The 15,328-nt window shown below is 38.6% G+C and overlaps 1 protein-coding gene across 15 annotated transcripts in view; it reads left to right on the top strand.

Annotated features, from left to right (window-relative positions):
* aff4 (AF4/FMR2 family, member 4) overlaps nucleotides 1-15,328 on the top strand; it is a 68,060-nt gene that overhangs the window by 21,443 nt on the left and 31,289 nt on the right. For 11 of the 15 annotated variants that reach the window (XM_079585061.1, XM_079585060.1, XM_079585066.1 and 8 more), the window contains 2 exons: nucleotides 3,226-3,352; nucleotides 9,123-9,791. In XM_079585061.1, coding sequence (XP_079441187.1) covers nucleotides 3,230-3,352; nucleotides 9,123-9,791 — 792 coding nt within the window. In that variant the 5' untranslated portion in view covers nucleotides 3,226-3,229. The remainder of the gene's footprint in view (nucleotides 1-3,225; nucleotides 3,353-9,122; nucleotides 9,792-15,328) is intronic. The other 4 variants (XM_079585062.1, XM_079585059.1, XM_079585069.1 and 1 more) reach the window with 1 other exon arrangement.

Raw genomic sequence — 15,328 nt, 5'->3', positions numbered from 1 at the left:
GCCGTCTGCCGGAAGCGTTATTTTAGCCGATAAAGTTTTAAATATGGATATTTTTCTTACACACACACACACCGCTTCACTTCAGAAGGCCTTTATTAACCCCCGCAGAGCCGTGTCGAGGACTTTAATCATGAATGGAGGCACTTTTATGGACTTCCAAAGACATACACCCATTCACTGCCATTATAAAGCTTGGAAGAGTCAGAACATTTTTTTAATATAGCTCAGATTGTATTCGTCTGATAGAAGAAAGTCATATACACCTAGGATGACTTCAGGGTGAGTATATCATGGGGTAATTTTCATTTTTGGGTGAACTATCCCTTTAATGTGGCGCTTTACATCTTTATCGGGAGAGAGAAGCATGGAGCGGAAAGGGCTTGAAGCACGATTGGCTCCAGATATAAAAGTATTAGAGTATGTAGCGCTAGCGATTAGCGTAAACGAGTGACAGGTGTTAAGTGAACCGCTCGCTGTTTTGTTCACTTTAAATTGTAGGAATGGTCAAATGCCACAATTATTTCCCGCGGTCCGGTTCTTCGTCCAACGTTTTAATACCATTGGACTAGCGTTTTGAATATTAAAGCTGCTAATTAAATATGTCTGCATGTTCTCCGTGTCAATGAGTGTTGCCTTTTTTCTACTACAGATTCTCAAGTAATTGTAGTTAAGATGCGTTTCATGAGTTCAAGATATGCTTTTTGATCACTGAAATTTAATTTAACCATTAAAACGGAATCTATGGGGAAAATATTAAATTGGGAGGAGGAGAGGAGGGGGGGTGTGTACTTTAAAAGCTCTTGAGCCACTCAACTAAACTAAACTAGTACATTATGATCCAACCCTTGTGCTGTTCGGCAAGTGAGCTGCATTGCTGAGGCTTCAGACACTCACTGTTATTGACACTGCCTGTTGACCGACTGGACTGTTCACACTTTTAATGAGAGAGAGAGAGAGAGAGAGAGAGAGAGGTTCAGGTGTACACACCAGCTCATCAGCAAAGACCATTAATGGTTTGACTAATTGGATTTGGTGTGTGTGTGTGTGTGTGTGTGTGTGTGTGTGTGTGTGTGTGTGTGTGTGTGTGTGTGTGTGTGTGTGTGTGTGTGTGTGTGTGTGTGTGTGTGTGTGTGTGTGTGTGTGTGTGTGTGTGTGTGTGTGTGTGTGTGTGTGTGTGTGTGTGTGTGTGTGTGTGTGTGTGTGTGTGTGTGTGTGTGTGTGTGTGTGTGTGTGTGTGTGTGTGTGTGTGTGTGTGTGTGTGTGTGTGTGTGTGTGTGTGTGTGTGTGTGTGTGTGTGTGTGTGTGTGTGTGTGTGTGTGTGTGTGTGTGTGTGTGTGTGTGTGTGTGTGTGTGTGTGTGTGTGTGTGTGTGTGTGTGTGTGTGTGTGTGTGTGTGTGTGTGTGTGTGTGTGTGTGTGTGTGTGTGTGTGTGTGTGTGTGTGTGTGTGTGTGTGTGTGTGTGTGTGTGTGTGTGTGTGTGTCAAGCGGCTGCACGTCGCACCGGTCGTCGGAGTGGTTTTGTCGTGCAAACGCTCTCCCATTAGCACATCGCTCGTTGAGCTTTCTCGACGCGGCCATCGACTCCACCGAACCGTCCGGTCACCTTCACATGATCTGATGCTGTCACACACGTCACCGCTTAGGCCGGTGACACACTGGATGCGTGGCGTTTCTGTTGTGTGTCAGCTGCGTGGCGGATGCGTCGCGTTTTCTGTGTCTTTACACACCAGACCCGTGCCTGACGCGGCGCTGGCGCTGCTGTAGGTGACAGAGGGAGGCCGCCGACAGGCTCTGGTCTTCACGACAACAGTTTCAACTTTTTTCACACACCTACACCTTCCAAAATCAGATTTTCAAAAATAGACTATGTTTGACAGCTGTAATATTTGAAAATCGATATTTTTTTAATTTTTTTTTATTACATTTATATCTGAATTTATGTCAATCTATAGACTTTCAAACATTAAAATGTCATTAATTAATATGTAATTGTGTACAAAATGACATATAAACATATTTTCCTATTCAATTTTGCCTGGAAACGCTTCCAACACGCTTAATGCAAAATAGGCGTCGGTTCTATTTCTAGCATGCACGCGTTTTCCGCGCGTCTCACGCAGGCAGTCTGCAAGCTCTAACCTGTTAACATGGGAGTCGAAATAAAAACGGACACGCCACGCCACCGGCCTTACTGGTCTGATCTCGGAGGACTTCTGTGTGGATGTCTCAGACGGGCCTGTTTAACTCGCACTGTTTAATTAGTGATTTGTGAGAATAATAGGTTTTGTAAAGACTTATAATGCATTAACTCTTTCTCTCCTTTCTCTCGCTTTCTTTCATCCATCTTTTGTTTGTTGGCTCTTTGCTGCACCCTGTCTTTCATTCTCTCTCTCCTCACATTTGTTTTTGTTTTTTTTTGCTCTCTCCTGCTGTTTTTGCACCCCCCCCCCATTACTTTTCATCCGTTCACTGTTTTGCCCCCCCCCCTTTTTTTTTTTTTGCTCACTTAATTCCGTTTGATTTAGAAACGAACCCTAGGCAAACTGAGCCTGTAGTTTTGCCATTGTTATGGAGGTACAGTGAGTATAACTAATTAATTGCCAGCTTTCAGTGCCTTTTACCTGAGAAACCAGTTGAAACCTGTATGTTATGATCCAGCGTTCATTAATACGCCTCTATACAACACTACCAATGTTTCATCGAGAGAGTAGATTTCACCCTGTTGTGGTTTCCAATGACGATCTGAACCGATAAGAATATAATAATTAATAGTAAAAATCTGCCTTTTTGAATGTCTTACTGACACATGCACATCAAAGCCGGACAGATTTCAGGAAGTTTCATTGGCTGTTAGCTTTCATCAGAGTTTCCACCGTGGTTATTATTAACGTTGGCCGATCTTTTGCAAGTAGTTATGTACAGAGAGGATAATGATGGCGTGTGTGTGAAACATTACGTAACGTTTGGTTAGCCGAAGCACACAGCGTAAAACATAGATGGACAGACTCAAAGTTTGTGTGACTTTAATCCTAACATCGAGCTCTTCTTCTGTGAACAGCCCAGTTTAGTTAGCCGAACGCGAGCAGGGAACGCAACATCTCTGCTTGACTCCTGTTTATTTTTCCATTTGTTGTTCAAATGTGTAACTTTAAATGTAGCTGAAGGTGTCAGGAAGCTATTTTCTCTTTGATTCCTCACTGCTTGGTGACTCTGTCTCTGTTGTTAGCAACATGAACCGTGAAGACCGGAATGTGCTCCGTATGAAAGAAAGGGAAAGGAGAAATCAAGAAATCCAGCAGGGAGGAGAGGCCTTTCCAGCTAACTCCCCCCTCTTTCCTGAACCTATTAAAGTTGTAAGTTCATTTTGTTTCTTCTTTTTTTCTTTTTCTTTATTTACTCATTTATTTTTCGCCCTGTTGTAGACCTCATTTAATCTTGGGTGGTTGTTCCTTTTTGGGTTTTTTACATTCTGATATATTATGCTCCATTAATCTCTTTCTCCTTTAGAGGAGAACCCACTACTGATAAAAGCTTTGTGGCGATACAGTTGTATACAGTGACGGTAATTACAGAATGATTTCAAAATGTGTGCACTGTGCTGATTGGTGTATATTAACCAGAGCTACACAATTTTTATTATATTAACCAGAGCTACACAATTCTAGATAATTCTAGATTTTTCGTTTTTTAAATAGAGATCTAGATTATTCCACAAACTAAACAAAATAACATGTCATTTACTAGAGGTTCTGACAAAATTTAAAATATCTATTTAAAATGTGAATTAATATGAGTTAATGTTTAAAATGCATGCTTTAAATGAATGATTCAATGACTCACTCATACAGACTTCACTTTTTTTCTGGATGAATGTTTCGAATTAATGATTCAATGACTCACTCATACAGACTTCACTTTTTTCTGGATGAATCTTTCGAATGAATGATTCAATGACTCACTCATACAGACTTCACTTTTCTGGATGAATCTTTTGAATGAATGATTCAATGACTCACTCATACAGACTTCACTTTTTTCTAGATGAATCTTCTGAATGAATGATTCAATGACTCACTCATACAGACTTCACTTGTTTCTGAATAAATCTTTCGAATGAATGATTCAATGACTCATACAGACTTCACTTGTTTCTGGATAAATCTTTCGAATGAATGATTCAATGACTCACTCATACAGACTTCACTTGTTTCTGGATAAATCTTTCGAATGAATGATTCAATGACTCACTCATACAGACTTCACTTGTTTCTGGATAAATCTTTCGAATGAATGATTCAATGACTCATACAGACTTCACTTGTTTCTGAATGATTCAATGACTCACTCATACAGACTTCACTTGTTTCTGGATAAATCTTTCGAATTAATGATTCAATGACTCATTCATACAGACTTCACTTGTTTCTGGATGAATCTTGAATGAATGATTCAATGACTCACTCATACAGACTTCACTTGTTTCTGGATGAATCTTGAATGAATGATTCAATGACTCACTCATACAGACTTCACTTGTTTCTGGATGAATCTTGAATGAATGATTCAATGACTCACTCATACAGACTTCACTTGTTTCTGAATGATTCAATGACTCACTCATAAATACTTGTCCCATTTCTTGATGAATCCGCATATTTAAACTAATCTCTTGAGTGAACGATTCAATGACAAATACATATTTTGACAGTCACTTGTCGCCACCTACTGGTGTAACGATGTAATCGATACAATCTTTATTTCAAGCGTCAAGTTACTTTCTAAAGCTGATTTGCTCTATTTTGATCGCTTCTGTCGACATCAGTGTTTGTATCTGAACTATAAACTTTTATCACAGTACTTCTGTGATGATTTGAATTATTGCACAACAGAAATAATGCTACTGTGACGCTGTCTCATGTACATGACAACCGCCGTCTCCGGATCGTACTTGTCAAAGGCGAATCCTTGTCATTTAGGAACGAGATCACACTCTTTTAACGATTAATCATGCAACTCTTAATAACCTCAACATTAACTCTTATTAAGCTCAATATTAACCGTCAATATTTAGCCTCTATATATAAATATGTAATGTAAATGTGATTTAAACACCATGTAGGCTACTTTATGCAATATTAGCTTAGTCTTAATTCATTAAGTATTTTGAAAACTGAAAATGTGCTGTATCCAGAGACAACTATCTGTAGATTTCCTCTCTCTCTCTCTCTATATATATATATATATATATATACATACATACACATCACTAATGGTGTTTACATGCTGCTCCTTTGTGCTTCAAACAATACGATGGTATATGTCCCAGAAACCATGCTTTGTACTGTTTTATAGGCGTCAGGTTTCATTTGATATTTCAACCCTTATGGTTATTGCTGGGCAGTTTATGGGTAAGTAATTGCATTGTTAGATGTTCTCGGCTGGTATAAAATGTCTGTTGGTTAATGGCCGGATAACTTCTGTTCCTAAATATGTGGTTTTAAGTCCTCAGCAAATTGTGTCCCACTTTCTAGTTATACACGGATAAACATTGTGTACTGTAGTTTACTCTGCCAGGTGTGAAGTAAAGAGCATTCCCAGTTAGTGCCGGTCATTGAGAACACTTTTTCATCGCCGTGCTCGAAGAAATGTCATAATTTTTCATCAGATGATATAATTTGAGCTGTGAGTTTACAGTCTGCGAGATGAGAGCGATGTGAGATATAGTACGGAGACAATAGCATTTATTTTGTCTAGTGCTTCAACGGATCACAAAACCCACGCTTCGGATCATATTGCAGTTTTTAAGTCACAGATAGGATCATTTTCCGGATCGGCAAGAAAAAGTCATATTTTGATGGTGGGGTTAAATTTGCTGTAGTACTCCGATACTAACGCCTAACTAATAAAGTTCATACATTAGTAAAGGCAAGCTAGTGAACAACAGTCAGTAAAAAAATTCCAAGCATAGATGAATACAATATAGCAAAGTTTCAAATAAAGTAAGGTCTAACTAGTATTTATTTTAGGTTCAGAAATGTAGTAATTAAGTGTAAAGTTTTCACTGTATACATTTAATATAGATTAATCGTTGCTGTTTTGTTGTTTAAATAACATTAATGACATTATTTATAGGCTGCTGTCACTTTAAGACCTAAAGCACAATATAAAGATACACATCTGATTTCTTTCTTAACTGTTTATGCTCAATTTAAGATCTAAATGTGTTTAAGATACGATCCGGCTGTGTTTACGAGAACACTTGGGTATTTTGATTACGTATTCTGATTCTGACATAACCAAAAAGTTAGTTTGTGCATTAAAATGTCCGTCAAAACCACTCGCGTTAAAGGATGTTCACTAACCCGGGGAAGTTTTACAATCAAATTGGCGTTTGTTTTCTTTAGCACGCAGTGTGAAGTATTTCACTCCGTTCCCTGATCACTCCCGTCACATGTCAGTGAGTGAAGAACACATTTATACTCTAGTCATTATGTGTTAGGTACGTTATCATCTTTGACGGACAGCATGTTGAGGCCGCCATTTTCTCTTCTCGGAAAGCGATGACTTGTTCAAAACATCCGGTAGTTTGTGTTTTCCAGGAGATGCATGCTTGTGCTTTTCGTACATAATACCGTGTATTGTGCACGTTATTTTTTGCCAGACATCAATGTCGTGGTATGGATTTGAAACCGATGGACTGTAAGGTAATAATTGAAGTGATGATGCACATGAATGCATGTCAATGCTTCAGCCAGACTAAGGTTTTGACGAACGGGAGAACATGTAAGGGGTGAACAGTTTGATTTTTGTTTTTGTGTGTTATAATTATAAAACATGCTGGAGACATTCAAATTGCTTTTTGCGTAGTTCATTATACTTATTTTACAGAATGACGTTTATTTAGTGGCTTATTACTCAGAAGAATGTAACATTTTTGACAGTCTATCGCAAATTCGTTGACTTTTGAAAACCAAGTTCCTTTTTATACCAGAAAAGGATCCATAGTTTTTTTTATTATTATTATTAATATTATTATTGGCTCGTTTAACTAAAATCTTTATGCTGTTGCAAATATAGCGAAAAATCACTTTTCAGAACTGCTACCCCTTAGCAGACCTTGACTCATATCTATTTTGTTGTACATCTCACCAGATTTGAATATCTACAAACCTCATGAAATTGCCCGACGACCACAGTGTCTTTGCTGTTGACACATTTCCCTTTGAAACAGGAAGTTTTGTCTTTATTTGTTTTTGTTTTGTAGCGTGTTCTGTTTTTTTGGACTAAAGGTTGAAAAGTGTAAGATGTGTTTTTAACATTCTTAGTTAAATATAAATTTTAAACTGCTGCGTACATTTTTTAGGAAATACACTAGTGTGTGTGTGTGTGTGTGTGTGTGTGTGTGTGTGTGTGTGTGTGTGGGCCTCAAAGCTAGCAGACATGGACTAAAACCCTACGTTTATCACAGAAAGGCTGAAAAGGACAGAGATGTTATAGTCACATATGTTACTCTAAAGAAGATTACAGTCTCCCGGTCTAATCTTTGCTGCTAACCTGCTTTGCTCAGCATTAAGTGCTTCATTGTTGGTGAACCTGTCATAGGATGTAAGAAATGCAACCTGTCAGGTAGAGAATACGTCTTTCATATTCCCTGAAGGATCCGGCTAACAGTGGAAAGCCCCGGCTTTGACATTTCCTCCGGGTGTAGTGTGTAAGGTTGGAAGTATTTCACATCACGATCTGCTCCGGTGTGCTTGACTCGAACATTCTGGACAGATCAAGTTATAAAACACGATGAGCAATATTGAGTCCTAGTGTCTTATATTTGTCATATGATTCTGCGTTGTGTCTCTAAATCATGATGCAGAGATCAAACAGCAAATGTCCAGAGTGTCTCTTACAATGACATTACTAGCTTTACACAAACACTTTACAATTATTTATGAATTGTTACTTTGGCCTGGAGTTATGTTTTTCTGAAGCACCTTTTCATTTTCTTCACATTTGAAATCTATACATTTTGATATTTACAAAAAGAAGGGAGTGGGCTGGGATTTATAAAATATTTAGGCAAATAAATTAATAATAATAATTGCTTGTTGAGACTATTAGAAATAGACAGATTTTTCACAGAAGGAAATACTTATATCTAGATAGCCTTTTCTAATGATTCTACTTTGATAAAAAAAAAGAGTATTAGGGAAAATACATAGTAACTTTCATAGTATGCTTGGTTTTACCTGTGCTTTCCATGTTCTTAATACAAATACCACTGTTAAAACTACGTCTGACTCTTCACTGCCATGGTTAGATGTGTGGTTTCTAACCAGGGTCATTACCAGTTAACTAAAACATAATATATTTATGTTTAAAATAAACTTTATATCAGCTAGTTGCTAAGGAAACATGCGTACTAATTAAGTATAATTCAATTTAACTTGATGTACTAAAAAAAACTGAAATAAAAATTTGTAAAAGATGGAAAAAAAACCGCACAACAAAATTGCTAAAACTTGATCTAAAATTATTGCACAATTCAGAAACGGCAATATTTCCTCACTCCTCCCCTAATATATTTAACTCTTTCCCTGCCGGCATTTTTGATAATTTTCACACAACTTTCATGGCCCCCAGAATATTGTTTTGTATAAATATCTGAACATGCAATATGTCAAAAGAAAGAACAGAGCCTCAACTTTAAAAAAAGCTTTTGAACCAAAAACGGAGATTAGTTTTCTTCTTCTTCTAGTGACTATAACGTGCATAAGCAATGCCTTTACCGCATGTTTTTTTTCCGCTTGAGTTTTGATCCAAAGCTTCTGTACTCCTTCAGAAGATGCGTAATGGCGCCCCCTACCGTAAACACGGAAAGCAGGAAAACTCTGTCAATGACGGGGAAAGAGTTCATAATAACCATGTAATAACATATTAATTTATTTCTGCCAAAATACCATATTTAATGGATTTGTATTACAGTATTAAGTATTAAGTATTTGTATTAAGAGAGCTGGCAAACTTTGTTGTGGCACCAGTTCAACAAACAAAGTTATAATGCGACCATTAACTTAATTTTTGTATTGCCGTTCTCATACTAATCTCAACACTCCTTTTTTCTCCCAACAGGCCAAGGAAGATAAACTCTCAAGTCGCATCCAGAGCATGCTGGGAAATTACGACGAGATGAAGGAGACCCTCGGTGAACCCCCAATGTCCAAGCTCATTCCCAAAGCCTCCAGCTCGTCCTCGGAAGATAAATCTGGCCAGTACGGTGACCAGCGCGGAGGCACACAGAGTCAGAACAGTAAATGGACTCCGGTCGGCCCGGCTCCTCCTGGCATCTCTTCCACGTCCTCGTCCTCCTCCTCGTCGCAGAAGCGCTCATCAGTGCAGGGAAGCCGTAGCGGAAAGAAGTCCAGCAAACACGGATCCGAACACAAGTCCCACTCCACCTCCAGCCCGGCCAAGGGCTCCATGAGCTCCGGCTCACACTCGCGCTGTCGCACCAAATCTCCCCGAGACCGAGAAGCCAACTGGGACTCGCCCTCCAGAGTTCATTCCTTCTCCAGCGGACAGCATCCCAGCCAGACCTTCCCGCCCTCACTCATCAAGCCCAGCTCCATGCTCCAGAAACCCACCGCGTATGTGCGGCCCATGGACGGCCTGGAGACGGCCGAGCCCAAGAGCTCCTCGGACTCGTACGGTGGCCAGTCGCACAGCAGTGCCGTGGGAGAAATGAAGCCCAATGGAAAGGCGTCTCTCACCAAGCTCAAGATCCCCACGCAGCCTGTGGACGTAAGTCATGCATGCTTTTTTCTTTCACACGTTATCATTAGGAATCACATTTTCCTTGATCTTTTTGGGATAACACAGTCTGAGCTTAAAGGTAAATATTTTTGATAGGACATGCCTTCAGAAAAGTTTCAGACTGATAACGTACATACCGTATTTTCCGGACTATAAGTCGCATCAGTCAAAAATTGCGTCATGAAGAGGAAAAAAACATAAGTCGCACTGGACTATTAGTCGCATTTATTTAGAAATTTATTTCACAAAATCCAAGACCAACAACAGACATTTAATCTGGAAAGGCAAGTTATTCAGCTCCACAACAGCACACAGAACAACAGCTGAAGGTGTCCGGTGTGTTAGCGTAACACATTAACAGTTATTCAGCTGCACAATAGCACACAGAACAACAGCTGAAGGTGTCCGGTGTGTTAGCGTAACACATTAACAGTTATTCAGCTCCACAACAGCACACAGAACAACAGCTGGAGGTGTCCGGTGTGTTAGCGTAACACATTAACAGTTATTCAGCTCCACAACAGCACACAGAACAACAGCTGAAGGTGTCCGGTGTGTTAGCGTAACACATTAACAGTTATTCAGCTCCACAACAGCACACAGAACAACAGCTGAAGGTGTGCGGTGTGTTAGCGTAACACATTAACAGTTATTCAGCTCCACAACAGCACACAGAACAACAGCTGAAGGTGTCCGGTGTGTTAGCGTAACACATTAACAGTTATTCAGCTACACAACAGCACACAGAACAACAGGCTGAAGGTGTCCGGTGTGTTAGCGTAACACATTAACAGTTATTCAGCTGCACAACAGCACACAGAACAACAGGCTGAAGGTGTCCGGTGTGTTAGCGTAACACATTAACAGTTATTCAGCTCCACAACAGCACACAGAACAACAGCTGGAGGTGTCCGGTGTGTTAGCGTAACACATTAACAGTTATTCAGCTCCACAACAGCACACAGAACAACAGCTGAAGGTGTCCGGTGTGTTAGCGTAACACATTAACAGTTATTCAGCTCCACAACAGCACACAGAACAACAGCTGAAGGTGTCCGGTGTGTTAGCGTAACACATTAACAGTTATTCAGCTCCACAACAGCACACAGAACAACAGCTGAAGGTGTCCGGTGTGTTAGCGTAACACATTAACAGTTATTCAGCTCCACAACAGCACACAGAACAACAGCTGAAGGTGTGCGGTGTGTTAGCGTAACACATTAACAGTTATTCAGCTACACAACAGCACACAGAACAACAGCTGAAGGTGTGCGGTGTGTTAGCGTAACACATTAACAGTTATTCAGCTCCACAACAGCACACAGAACAACAGCTGAAGGTGTGCGGTGTGTTAGCGTAACACATTAACAGTTATTCAGCTCCACAATAGCACACAGAACAACAGCTGAATAGCGTCCGGTGTGTTAGCGTAACACATTAACAGTTATTCAGCTGCACAATAGCACACAGAACAACAGCTGAAGGTGTGCGGTGTGTTAGCGTAACACATTAACAGTTATTCAGCTCCACAACAGCACACAGAACAACAGCTGAAGGTGTCCGGTGTGTTAGCGTAACACATTAACAGTTATTCAGCTACACAATAGCACACAGAACAACAGCTGAAGGTGTCCGGTGTGTTAGCGTAACACATTAACAGTTATTCAGCTACACAACAGCACACAGAACAACAGCTGAAGGTGTCCGGTGTGTTAGCGTAACACATTAACAGTTAATATAAATCTATGGTGTCCCCAGAATGTGCCTGTGAAATTTTAGCTCAAAATACCCCACAGATCATTTATTAGAGCTTGTCAAATGTGTCCCTTTTTGGGCGTGAGCAAAAACGCGCTTTTTGTGCGAGTGTCCCTTTAAATGCAAATGAGCTGCTGCTCCGCCTCCGTTCAGAAGAGGCCGATCCTTTAAGCCCGAGACACACCAAACCGTCGCCAAAGAACTAGCGCTGATGAAAGCCGACTGTGTTGTCGCCTCGCGTGGGGCGGGAAAGCTGCACTACAGCCGACTGTCAGCTAGCGTGCGCGTAAATGTGACAACTGTTTATTTCTGCAGATATATTAATCTATATTCGTCATTCAAAAAGGGAAACCGACGCTGCAAGCTGCAGATACACAAACCATAAACAATATCAATACTGCTAAACACTTTCTTCATTCCACTCCGCTCATGTTAATATTTAAATATTTGCCAAGGAACACTCGGGTAAGATGACGTAACACTAGAACAGCTTCTATCTGTACCGTTTTGACTTCTTTGCTCGCTGTTCTGCTATTATTCTCATGCACTGACTCTTCACTAAGCTGAACAGCCAATCAGAGTTCCCTCTTTCACCGTCGGCCCGATCCCATAAACCCCGACGGCGTTAGGCTAGAGGCTAACTGGCTAGTGGCTGTTTCTGTTTTGTCATAAAAGTGTCTCTATCCATGATAAAAGTGCATCTATCCATGATAAGTGCATCTATCCATCATAAAAGTGCATCTATCCATCATAAAAGTGCATCTAAAAGTGCATCTATCCATGATAAGTGCATCTATCCATGATAAAAGTGCATCTCTCCATGATAAAAGTGCATCTCTCCATGATAAAAGTGCATCTATCCATGATAAAAGTGCATCTATCCATGATAAAAGTGCATCTATCCATGATAAAAGTGCATCTATCCATGATAAAAGTGCATCTATCCATGATAAAAGTGCATCTATCCATCATAAAAGTGCATCTATCCATGATAAGTGCATCTATCCATCATAAAAGTGCATCTATCCATCATAAAAGTGCATCTAAAAGTGCATCTATCCATGATAAAAGTGCATCTATCCATGATAAAAGTGCATCTATCCATGATAAAAGTGCATCTATCCATGATAAAAGTGCATCTATCCATGATAAAAGTGCATCTATCCATCATAAAAGTGCATCTAAAAGTGCATCTATCCATGATAAAAGTGCATCTATCCATGATAAAAGTGCATCTATCCATGATAAAAGTGCTCCACACGCTCTAGGGTTAATAAAGGCCTTCTGAAGTGATGTTTGTGTAAGGAAAATACCCATATTTATAACTTTATAATCTAAAATAACTAGCTTCCGCCAGACGAATATAACTATTTGTTATTATACTGTTCGCCAAAACTATACAAAATGGAGTCTTCAAGCAGTGAGGATGATTTTGTGGTTCTCTCTCTTCTTAAAAAGAGACAAAAAGAGGAAATATTGAGTCTATCATCCAATCCTGAGATTGCGTAGAGAGGAAGGAGAGTTCGCTGCGGGATTATCCCGAGAGTTTCACAGACCTTAATTTCACTGAAAGCCTTTGGGATGTGCTGGAGGAGACTTTACAGAGTGCTGGACTCTTGCATTGGCAATAATACAAGATCTTGACCAGAAATTGATGCACCTCTTGATGGAAATATCATCACATTTATTTCTGTCAAGAGATGCATCAAATGTTGGTCAGGATCATGTGTGTGTGAGTCAAGCACTCGGTAAAGTCTCCTCCAGCACATCCCAAAGACTTTCAGGGAATTTGAATGCATTTGCCTATTTAATTTTTTTTTTTTTTTTCAAACCATTATGGTTTTAGCTTTTTTTTTTTTTTTTTTTTATACAGTTTAGCTTGTTACCATAGTCAACAACATTGCAGTCTAAACCATGTTCAGGTTGCAACTACTAGAAAAAATAAGGTCAAACTAATATTCCATGTTTTTTGTGTATAGGTCTTGTAGGACTTTCTTCTTGCTATCAGCGATATATATTATCAATAATCCATGTGTATACTTTACACCATCAGATTATGCATGCAGAAAGCAGTTGCTCTGCAAGTAACGTATGTTTCAACCGCAGATGAGCCCAGAATACTTTACTGCACCCAAGTCGAAACTAACCTGAAAAAACATCCATTTCTGAATTTCTGATGTCGGACAGATGACCGATGAACACTTCACTGTTTCCGATGCCTATTGAATGGTCGTACTTTTGGCCTACTTAGTCCCTGTTAAGTAATAATAAATAAGTAGGATAGGTAATAGTATTCTTAAAAATCAGCTATAAATACAGAAAGTGTGGAAATCCACTGAACCTTGAGTTGTTTCTGACTTATCCTTCATTAATGCTTAAAATAATTAATTGGTTTGAGTAGGCCGAACTTAAATTAAACAAATTGGTTCAATCAAATGAACTTTAATGAGTATTTATAACTTTCTTTTTCTTTATATCATCTGAATTGTTTTGAGTTTCATGAACTTGTTTTTTTTTTTTTTTTTAGACAAACTTAAATGAAACTCAAACTGGGCTTGGATGTGTATTTCCCAGCATGCTTTGCCATGACACTCAACAGGGCGAGTAAATGCTAAAGTTTAAATAAGTTTTTTTGTGTGGGAGATTTAGTTGTTTGATGTTTTGCTATGTTAATTTAGAAGAGTTTCTGTAATGTTTTTTTTTTTTTTTGAGGATTACCATAGTTTAGTTTAAGAACAGATATATGTTAAATGTTCTATATTGTTGTAGTTATTCAGCAAGTGCTATGCTATGCTAAGCTATGCTAGGCCAAGTTTCCACTACTAAAATTATTTAAGTTGAGTTTACATGATTTCAAGTAGGGCTGTAAACGATTAATCGCAATTAATCAAATCCAAAATAAAAGTTTGTGTTTACATAATATATGTGTGTGTATTGTGTATAATTATTTTGTATATATAAATACACACACATGCATTTATATACTGCATACATATTTTTATATGATTTATATTATATATAAATAGAACTATTTCATATATAAATAACACATTTTTCTTTAATTATTTTGTGCATATAAATACACACATGCATGTATATATTTTACACAATACACACACATTTATTATGTAAACACAAACTTTTATTTTGGATTCGATTAATTGCGATTAATCGCTTACAGCCCTAATTTCAAGATAAATGTATGAATTCACTTACTCAAATATTTCAAGTTAATAGTAATTCAATTGTATCAGTTCAAAATAAAAATCTGCAAATTCTGCTTACTAAAACTTAAAATTTGTTTGATGTAACTGATAACCTCAAACTTTGAGTTTTGCCAACTTATTTGGGTTTACTTGTGTTCCCATAGGTTCTTAACATAAAGAAGCTTAAATATTTTAACTATGGATGCATGATATATCGGCCACTATATCGGTATCGGCCAATATATGTAATTTTTTTATGTTATCGTTATCGGCCCGATAAGAAATTCTGGCCGATATATGAAAGCCGATAAATAATAGATTATTTCCTCCAGCTGAGACGCTTCAGATGCGCACTGTTCAACATGATGGCTTTGAATTGCTTGAAATATGATTGGAATCACTTCAAAAAAGGAAAATGCAGTAAAGTTCAACATGCACAGCACAAGTCTGTCATATAAGTAGGGCTGCAACTAACGATTATTTTAATAATCTATTAATCTGTCTATTCTTTTTTCGATTAATTTACAACCCTTTATTCAAAAACAGAACTGACAGTGCAAATTC

Source organism: Phoxinus phoxinus (genome assembly GCF_949152265.1).
Source record: "Phoxinus phoxinus genome assembly, chromosome: 17".
Taxonomy (NCBI): domain Eukaryota; kingdom Metazoa; phylum Chordata; class Actinopteri; order Cypriniformes; family Leuciscidae; genus Phoxinus; species Phoxinus phoxinus.
The sequence above is the reverse complement of the archived record's forward strand: the minus strand, read 5'-3'. Positions and strand labels throughout refer to the sequence as shown.